The 11128-nt window shown below is 31.7% G+C and overlaps 1 protein-coding gene across 1 annotated transcript; it reads right to left on the reverse strand.

The window, feature by feature from the left end:
• Positions 1–1327: 1327 nt before the first annotated feature.
• Positions 1328–3053, reverse strand: LOC105322983 (antifreeze protein Maxi-like). The gene is made up of 2 exons (XM_034467190.2): positions 2974–3053; positions 1328–2412 (listed from the first exon to the last, which is right to left on the reverse strand). The coding sequence occupies exon 2, from the start codon at positions 2410–2412 to the stop codon at positions 1483–1485; it is 930 nt and encodes a 309-aa protein (XP_034323081.2). The 5' UTR covers positions 2974–3053; the 3' UTR covers positions 1328–1482.
• Between the last annotated feature and the right edge of the window lie 8075 nt (positions 3054–11128).

An 11128-nucleotide genomic window follows, 5' to 3' on the forward strand; every position in this document is an offset into this window, starting at 1 on the left:
TTGTTCATTGTAATTTTTAAATGTTTTTTCATATATCAAATAATGCACAGTTTCTTTTTTTCGCTAGTACATTTTAGTTAACTGTACTTTAATCCACATAAATATTGACAGATGTCCCACGCCACCTTCAGGTAACGCCACCTTCTGGTAACTCTACTTTTGTAATAACTGACATTTCTTTATCTTGCTTTCTATGTTTGAAGAGATTTGTGGTCTTCCGTCTTGATAAATAAAGTATCGTGTGTACACATAGATGCTTTATATTCTTACCAATTTATATCTATTCCTATATATCCCCATTATTTCGAATTAAGATACTGAGAATTTCAGCAGAGAGTATGAACAAATATGGAGACATGGAATTTCCTTTTCTACATCCTCTCTCTAGTTGGACATGTTAAGATAATATATCATTTTCTCTTAAGCATACACATGTATAACCGTAGGAAAAAAAATTTTTACTTGATTTACCAAAACAAAAAAAGTATTAAGTTTCAAAAATGAATTTGCAGTAAAATGAATCAATTTTTTAAATCAAAATTGATCAGCATTATTAGACCTAGAATAATGTTTTAGTATACAATATTTGGTAAGAAAACCAAATTACGGCATCGCAAAATTAATATATATATTGAGCAAAATGTCATTTAAATTTACAGACAAATTATTATCTTTCCTTAACATCCACACCCATCCCACCCTTACAAACTTGGGAAAAAATAAACTCAATGTATTTCTCAAAAGGATTGTAGTTTACATTTTGCCTAAATGGTTTTACTTACAGTCAAAACACACTAGTAATAAAAAGTTTTATTATCAATAATTTGTACCATTGCGTGTTGATCTCTTTACCCAATAATAGTAAACCGTTAAGCGGAGGTATAAACAAAATTATAACCTTTTTTAGTGGTGCAGATTTATTGAAACTATTTAGCGTCTAGATATGCATGAAAAAGATGTTCCATAATACTATCTGTATTGTAAATGTAATGCCTTTTTTTGCTAAAAAAGACTGTTGAAATTTCGGGAAATAAAGACGGATGTAGTTTAAAGTATTTGTTATATACCGGTTTATGATCTGCATTTTTATGATTGGACTCTTAAGAGAAAAGGCAAATAAAGTCAATATTCTACGGTATGTGGAGAGAATTCTCGAATTTATGTTAAAGTACCCGGTGTCTGAATTCTTGTCAATCAATATATCAGTTTTAGAAGAATATATTAAAGGTAAACTTTCTACAAAACGTTCTTTATAAATCACTTTCCATCACTTCATATTATTTACAACACTGTAGATAAGAGCAAGCTAATTAAGAAACAAAATTCCATTTGTAAAATATATTTATTGAATGTAGAATACCAATAAATATAACAAAAATGATAATAAATACATTTTTTCACCGACATAAGAGAAACATGCATATCACAGACCGAAACAAAAATCTTCAAACTTTTCACGAACGAATGAAATGTTAATTCATATTAATATTTCTTTCCTGGTACAAATCTTGAACCAATGACACCGGTTGATCCTCCAATAATTCCACCATTAAATCCATTGGCGGAAGCTGCAGCGGCGGCGGCAGCAGCTGCATTGTTAGAGGCAGCGGCAGCAGCAGCAGCGACGGCAGATCCAGAGTTTTGTCCGACAACATTGGGGTAGTAGGGAGATGGTTGGACAAATTGACCACCAATCTGACCAGCAAATTGGGAACTTCTAGTTCCTATATGAGATCCGAAGTTAGCACCAGATGCAGAGGCAGCAGCAGCAGCAACATTTTGTCCAGCTGCAGCGGCGGCAGCTGCGGCGGCGTTTCTACCAGCAGCGGCGGCAGCAGCAGCGGCAGCATTTTGACCAGCAGCGGCGGCAGCAGCAGCGGCAGCACTTTGCGGACCAGCAGCGGCGGCGGCAGCAGCAGCAGCGGAACCACCCAGACCTGGAAATTGTTGAACAGCTGGGAATTGAACAGGTTGTACCTGATGAACGAATGGTCCATAGTTAGAGCCAATTAAATGATGTTCTGAGTGCCCTTGGAGTCCATTGAATGATGTCCTCTGTGCAGATGAGGCAGCAGCAGCAGCAGCAGCTGAGTTTCCTCCAAGCAATCCAAATTCAGCATCAAATCCATTGTTAAAACCTGTTGAAGCTGCATTGGCGGCTGCAGCGGCGGCGGCAGCAGAGTTCAAGCCGCTTGCGGCAGTTGCGGCAGTTGCAGCAGCAGCAGCAGCAGCAGCAGAGTTTCCACCGTTAAGCCCCAAGATGCTGCTTTCAAATCCGTTGTTGTTGATGCCGATGAAACCGCCATTAATTCTACGTCCTCCATATTCTTGAGATTTGGGATAGTAGTCAGTGTTGACTGGCATGGCAATAGAGCCAGCAACGAGGCAAAGGAGGACAACAGCAGGGATCATCTGGAGGAATGAAGAGGATATACTTATTAAAGCAATTGCATCATTTGTACATCAAATGTGTGATAAGAGTGTAATTATTTTATAGAAGAGCTACGAGACGAGATATTTATTTCTAACCAATTTCATGTTTTTTTTTTACTAAACAGTTATCATCAGTAAACCAAAGTATTTTTATTTAAAAAGATGGTCTTACATTTTTGCATTAGAAAATGAAGTGATTTATTTTAAATATAGCTTATATTTATTTAAAGTGAAAAGTATTTATATTAGAAAGAAAAGTTTAATTTTTCAAATTGGTGATTTTTTAACAAGCAAAAGTTTGTAGTAAACTTTAATATGATTCAATTGATAAATAATCGACGTGTTTTTTTAAAAAGGTGCTTTATTTCCAAGAAGAAAAATAATTCATTCTGTACCAAAATATAAATTCTTAATATGAACCATGTACATGTACTATTTTTGTTTAGTAATGTGATTTTCATACTTCATCAATAGATGATTTTAAAGATATTATATGTGTTTTTTGATTATACGATGAATCAAAATTATCACTGTTCTTACCTTGAAGTGTCTTTTGGTGAACGAACCTGGACGATTAGTGACAATTACTACACTTTGCAGCCTATATATACACACAAGATCGTTGATGTAATCAGGAAAAATATGCATGAGGTTTACCGTACAAAAACTAAACTGGATGTGATTGGCTACCTAAAATAAGAAGAATTTTTGCAATTGACTTGGATGGTACAATTTTCACGGTAAAACGCTAATTACATAATTGTTAGTTTTGAACTTTACCATAGGAGATTTTTGATGATTCATGTTTTTTTTTACATAGGCATGTTTTTGTTTTTTAGTCAGGGTATTTTCTCATGCAATAGGTTAAGCTACTTGAATTCATTATAAATTTTTTTGTTAGAGTATGGTCGCTTATTATCAATTGGAATGATGATATTTAACTAAATAATACGTTTAAAGAATCCACTTTTGCGTATGCAGTCTAGTGGGTTTAAAGGCGCAGTAGTTCGTAACTTTTTAATTCTTAGAAATATTTCGTCATGTTTTATCTTTTTTTATTTCAAGTTACGTTGATAGAGAGAGATCAATTTCTGGCATATTAGTTTACCACAGTCTTTTTCCCTGAAATTTTGTTTTATATTATTGAACAATTTCCTTATTCAACTTTGCTGTTAACTTGAACTGGAATATGTTTTGCTTTCTTTCTCTTTTCCCCTCTTTTTCTCTCATTCTAATGTTGTGCTTTACTAAATGTTCATTGACTAAATAAGCTAGAATATTATGCAAGTATTCTTGCAAAATATATACTTGTGAAACTTCTTTAAACCGGCAGGCTGCCGGACTGGACAAAAGGGCCGGTTTATAGGGGGTGTTGGTTTACTGAGGTTCAGTTAAAACTAGCCTTTGTCAAGGAAATTATGTCTCTGTTTGAACTATTTATATAAACTCAATACATGTATAAATATACAGGTATAATTCTTTTTGTAACTTATGGACAATAATAAAATTTGAATTTTTATAAACATTTATTGTGAAAATGAACTATGCATATTAATAGAATTACAATGACAGTTGATATGTAAATGCATTGCACAAACATGATCACAAACATACAACACCAACTTTGTACATGTACGTGTGTACAAATTCATATGTCAAATTTCCTTTGAAAGGCCACTTAAATCAACTTGCGTTTACATTGAAACTCTGTTAATATTTTAGTTTTGGAAACATTTGAAATGAAATTAAAATATTTTTTGTGTGAATGTGGAATATAAAATCACAGCAGATAAAACATTTTAAAAAGTCTTATCAAGAATTTGTTATCTAAACAGTTTTGCCGCTTGTATCATTGACTCGATTTATCGCCGAGTTCTAATCTTTTGTCAGTGTAGTATAAAATAGAATACAATAGATAAATACGAATCGATTCGCTAAATTAAATAATAAATTAAAACAAGAATAAACACCAAAAAACACACGATTTCTCAATCATTTAATATAACAACATTGATTAAACATCCCGTTATAAAACCACATTCAGCACGCGTAATTAACACCTATAACACAGACACTCTGTCGAGTCGGTGTACCTGCTGTTTTCACACCTTCCGTCATTTATAGGGATGGCTGTGTCCTCTGGCTATGTGCAGGTTTTGTGAGAGTATATTTCACACGTTTGTTAAAGACCGGCCGAGAAAAAACGGCCGGTGTCCGGTATTCAGGGGGTGCCGGTTTTCTAAGGGTTTATATATAAGAAATTAAGAGAGAGCTGGCCGGGACTTTTTAAATAGGCCGATATTGAGGGGGTGTTCGTTTTCAGGGGTGCCGGTTTTGAGAAGTTTCACTGTACATGTACATTTATTAATGCCCTCTTTAGTTTGATATTAAAGTCAAAAGTCGAAATATGAACTGAATGTCACTTTTATTTTTGTGTAAATTTTTTTGATAACAAAAATATTTTTTCGCCATGTTGTCACCCTATATCTGTTACCAAGAACTATTTTATCTTTTATATGCTTTAGGATTCATCATATGTTGCTACTCACCAGAATGCCAATCCTTAGTGTTAGATGTTTTAGATGTTTTCTTATCTAAAATAATATACTTTTCCTGACTGATTTTGCTTGATTTTGGATTGTTTTTACCGATACCAACACTATTATTAAACAAATTAAATTTTCATTTGCCTAATATATCAAATCATATGTAATGCATGATGGAAACTTAAAGCTCTTCATCATTTAGTATAATTTGCGGTCATTTTAAGTTTTTAAAGGTATTTTAGTGATAATGTTCTTTTAGTTCTGTTTTATATGAAAATTATTTAATAAGGTAGCAGGTCTACCTTTCCAAACAAAACTAGGATATAAGAAATTGAATCGCATAAAAACTTCAGATTATGTTTTCTTTTTTCTCCAATAGTGTTTAAGCAAAAACCATAGATCAATTTCATATTTTGAAAAAAAAATTGTTGTAAGTTTAAGAGTTTAATTCAAATGGAGATTATAAAGTAATTTATCACAGCTTTATTATCTATTTTTATGTAAATGTAAAAATGGTCTTGAAAAAAATGAGTTTGGTGTGTAATATAAGTGAAGCATGTCTCGTACGACTAACTGTTACGTAATATGAAATATTTGTTCGAATTATTTTTATACGAAGTCACTGAAAACGATAAAGTACATGTACATTCTTTTAGGAAAGGTACATGTATGCTTTCAAACTAAGTCTATGGGTTGCTTTTTTAATGAAAGAAATTTGAAAACTTCAAAAAGAGTTGAAAGGATTAAACGAGTACTTAAAAACAAATGTCATTAATGAAATTGATCTTGCTTAGTTGGTTATTACTTTTTTATCATAGAGAAAAAATATGGCAGTTCAGGCAAAAGGTTTTCATGGATGAATTTGAATGCTTTTATTTAAACGCTTCAATAAAAAGCTAGTGAATGGAAATGTAGCGTATTAATTTGTTGGTCTTGAAACGAAAATTTTTTTTAGCATAAAAAAAAATTCATTATCAAGAGTAGAAGAAAAAAACCCACTAAATTTCAATACAAACACATAAAATGTACGTGTTTTCTTGTTTTAATTCACTTAAGTTGCTAAGTATTAGTGTGAAATGATTCAAACTGTTTTGTTAAGGAGAATATCAAGCGTGATGTTTTCCTTGCACCATGAAAAGCAACTTATGATTAACATTTATAGATAAAATATTTTTGTAAATACAAGCACGTTCATAATCAATTTTTTTTCAAAATAACTAATTTTTGACCAAATATACGTATAGGAAACTGAGGATCGTATGCATAAACATTTTAAGACTTTTCTTAAGTTTATGCTTTTTTTCTAAAGAGTATTTTTAACTTAATTTTCATTGCATAAAAATCATAAGCTAAGTTTAGCTTAGTTATTCTAAAATTAGCACATCGCAATGATTTAAGTAAACAAAGTCACTTCAGTTTTCACACTCATGTAAATATTGATTGATTATGGTTTTAAAAAGATTATTGAAATACAAACGTAATATGTGTCACAAATCAGTCTCTATCGTTACATTTTTACGCATAAACATTCTATAAGGAACCTCTAAAACGTTCTCATGTAGCTCGTTTTTTATACCCGTAGTGTACCTCTAACACGGTATCAGCTATAGTATTGGTCAGTTCTTTTTCTATTGTTAAATTACCTTAATTAAACTGCCACATTGCAGACTTGGTAGACACTGGAAAAGATTTTTATGACAGGTATAAGCAGCTTATGTTTGAGTAACCCGTTCTCCTACTAGGGGTAAGTTGTACTATTTTATACTTTGTAATTTATTTACGGATTAGCCTTTATACATTACTTTGGAGTTTATATTAAATATTTTTAGTTAATTTTTGATATACTGGTTGGACGAGGTAGAACTGTTAAACAGAGAAGTTTGCTCTCGCGTGTTCCTGTGTGGTCACGTGTCGAGTGTGTTCTTTATCTTAGGATATAAGTGCATGGAACACTTGCATTTTTTGTTGAGATGTACCGTGTATTTTGCCCATCGGTTAGACGTGTTTATTATAAGTTAAGTAGTTTGATACTCTAAACGTTATACATTGTTAATATTCGCTGTGAATTCGTGCTATTGTATGATGTGTTGTTGCTTTAAGGTTATATTGAACTCAGATTCACGCCATGCCACTCCTACTCATCTCCAGTCCGTTTCCTCAGGATGGCCAGATCTACGTGCCCGTGGTGGAGACTTGTGACGAAGGAAAACTTTAATTTTTGCTGTTTATGATATGTATATATTAAATGTATTTGTGTGTTTTTATCCTATATAAAACATGTAAATAGATATCAAATGTTGCTCTGTTTGACAGAACACTCACGACGGCTGTCGTAACAATATGTATGTGAAAAAAAGTTAAAATTCCACACTTTAACATACTAGTATTTCTTTTATAATCTACATATAAATTATAAAAACTGGAGATTTATTATTCTATGTGAGTTCTTAATTCTGTCATTAATGAGAAATGACAAGAACAAACTGCCATCCATATCAAAAATCCATAAAATGAAATACAAATTCAAAGCAGAGCAACACGGACCTCTAGAAAGATAGAGGTAGGATCATGTGCAAAGGAGGAGTTAACATCCTCTGCTGACCGGTCACACCCACCGTGTGCTCTTTGTCATAATCGGGAAAAACGGAAAGGTCCATAGACAATCTATTTCTCATCAAATCACGGGGGTATAAAATCGTTAAGTTTTTATCATAGTTTTATTTAACTTCCATCTGTTCCAAGAAAGGGATTATAGAAAAAAAAACTTTCACGCACTGACTGACAAAATGTAAATGACATAAAATTATTTTATTACGTTAAGATTGTCGTTAGAAAACATTGCATTTGAGACTATTTCGAAATACACATTTCTAAACTGTCTGCAAAGATGCATACTGAAAGTTTAGGGGCATTAACTTTCCGATATTTTCACAATTTGTAAACAGTTTTCTTATTTCATACACTTAAGCAACATGCTTAAATACTTAAGACATGCAAGATTCATGCTTGGATTTTAGCATATGCTAAGTATATGCTTGAGAGTTGAAAACTTTCATGTAACATACTATGCAATATGTTAAGTCAAATTTCAATCTGCTAAGTAAAAGGACTATATATGGTATGGGCCTAAAATGGCCCCCTAGAAGGAATATCCTTATTTTACTGCAATTCTTTGTTTTCTTTGTACAGATATATATGTGATGTTTAAACTTAATGTTCATTTTGATTCAAGTGCCCACAATTTAGAAATACGACATTGTAAAGACAACCTTTTCCAGCCATTTTTGCATTTTAGCATAAAAAAGCTTGTTTTCAAGCAGTTTTTCTTTCAGGAAACATAGAGCGCATGCTTGAACCAACAAAATATTTTAATCAGAGATGTGTCTAGCCAAGTCTAATAAGTGACAAAAAATTTGTCCTAGTTCAAGCATGCGCTCTATATTTCCCATTCGTAAAAAGATAAGAAAAATGTCAATTTTCGACTAATTTTGATTGAATTATAGAAAAAGTGTCACTTCTGACGTCATATACTGCAAGTGAGTGCAAATAAATCAAACAAATATGTGAAAAATATATTTAACATCAACTCTTCTATATTATAACATAACATTTTATTGTACCCGAAACACTTTAAAAAATGGTGAATTATGGGGGCCAAATTTAACTCTTATCATATATAGTTCTTTCTGAATATGCTTAAGTACTGAAGAATTTTAATGCACATCACCCCAGATGTCTCATAACATGCGTTATAAGAAAATAATAAAAAGAGAAAGATTTTTATTATACACGTGTTTAGATTTTTCATAAATCATTTTGTCGTTAAATCCTAATTCTAAACGTGCACGTTCCGTCTTCTTTCGCCAGGCAATGTAATGATGTGCAATTTGAACGGCAGAACTCTAGCATATTTGAGGTGAAAATTTTGACATCTTCACATGTGAATTATTTAACATCCTTGACTGAGAAATATCAATAATGGTCATATTTACAATGTTTTGTATGTTCAACCGTTAAAACAAAAGACTGTTGATTATGCCGTTAAATTGTTTCAAAACAACTCTTTTCAAAATAAATGATCAATTTTTTGACAATGTTCCTTTGGTATATCTTTAACGTGGAATAGTAAAAAATAAACTCATAACTATTCTAATCCTTCTGCTCTCTTCTGATAAAGGCTATGAAACATAAAACTTTAGAGTTTGGAAGCAGGTCAATAAAATAATCTGCATCGATGATTTCTTTTCAATGTAGAAATTAAAAGTGCCATATTATATCAGAAATAATAAATTACTGTTCTATTTGGAAAAAGGATTAAAAAAAAGAATTTGATTATATATTGCTGAGGTGCATAGGTCATCATTGACTTAGTTAAAAAAGGAAAACAGCAGTCTTTTTTTTAATGAAAAACACCATACCTCATATTACGGGTGCTTCGTTGATTATTTTTATTTAACTATCAATTCATAGTTTTATTAACAAGACAGGATGACAGCTTAAAATATCCAAAAAATTCTTCAATATCAATACTTTATAAAAAAAAATAATTGCTAAATATTAAACGTTTTTTCCTAAACAAACGTGCTTGGGGTAGAATTGGACACCTACATGTTGTGACACATATTTATGAATATCAACAAAAATTATCAGGTATAATTTTATAGATAGTGTATCTCCCAAAATTGGAAATGAATAGTGCAATGGTTGAGAGGGTTCACTACGGATCTGTAAGCCATGAATTCAAACCCCGCTAAGATTTTAAAGATTTTACATTTCCTAAATTTTTTAAAAACATCTTTTTCGTTATATATTGCAAAAAAGGAAAATTCGAGACCGGTGAGAGTATCTTTATTGTATAATTCCTTAATCCACATTAATACTGACAGATGTTTCATCACCACCATAAACAAACTTAAAATAAAAGATTAATTAATCTAAGACCAACTAACAGAAAAAATTGCTTATTGTAAACTGTAACTCGGCGTTTCTAACAAGCATTTATTGTATTACGCCATGTTTTAAGTGTTTTAAAAATTGAATGTCTGCTTTTAACATTTGTCGTCAATGCTGTTGACTGATCGTTGTTTTCAAAAATTGAAATTCCCAATCCTGGGCAAATATTTTTGACAAGTCCTTTCTTGAGTTGTTATGAGTAATCAAACACTTTTGATCTTCATTTTGTCAACTAGAAAATGTTTGTGGTAAAAAATTGCAGTTCATTGCAGACATTAACGACCACTTTCAAAATTATACAGATTCTCTCTCTCTCTCTCTCTCTCTCTCTCTCTCTCTCTCTCTCTCTCTCTCTCTCTCTCTCTCTCTCTCTCTCTCTCTCTCCGCATTTAATTTGATTGCAGTAATGTTTTTACTCTGAACGAAATAAATTCATCAAGATTTGTAATTGATTAAAGAAAACCAAAATTGACGAAACTGAAAATGACTTTTGTTTAATGTTTATTTACATTTCATTATTATTTTATTAAAACAACATGAACGTGCTTCTAACAAGTAGTATTACAAACGAAATAAGGTTGTTTTCACAGTCCTTTACCCAACCAGTGTAACGATTCATTGTTCAATTAATCCCTTTTATCTAAAGCATTTGCTTAGAAGAAAACAACAGTGTTTCTTCAAACAAAAAGTCTGCAAACCTGAATATTGTAAAATTTCAAACCGATGAAAGTACTTTAGTTATAATGTACTTTAATCTACATTAATATGGACAGATGTCCCACACCACCTTAAGGTACCCAACTTTTGTTACAACTGATATTTCTTTATCTTGTTTTTTATGTTTAAAAAGATTTGGGTGGGGTATTCTGTGTTGAATAAAGTATCGTTCGCACACTACAATGCTTTATATCCTTACGTATTTAAATCTTTGTCCTATTTATCCCCATTATTTCGGATTAAGATACCTAGAATTTCAGCAGATAGTATGAATAGATATTAAGACATGGTATTCCCTTTTCTACATCCTTTCTCTGGATGAACATGTTAAGATAATATTTGTGTAAAGCATAAAATGTATTATCGTATCAAAAATGTTTACCTGATTTCCCCCCCCCCCCAAAAAAAAATTCTTAAGTTTCAAAAATGAATTTCCAGTTAACAGAATCGATTTCTTTTATCAAAATTGATTAGCATAA

This window comes from Magallana gigas, chromosome 6 (genome assembly GCF_963853765.1).
Source record: "Magallana gigas chromosome 6, xbMagGiga1.1, whole genome shotgun sequence".
Classification (NCBI taxonomy): domain Eukaryota; kingdom Metazoa; phylum Mollusca; class Bivalvia; order Ostreida; family Ostreidae; genus Magallana; species Magallana gigas.

Excerpts from the sequence above, each read along its gene's own strand:
- LOC105322983 (XM_034467190.2), bottom strand. The coding sequence starts at position 2,412 with ATGATCCCTGCTGTTGTCCTCCTTTGCCTCGTTGCTGGCTCTATTGCC.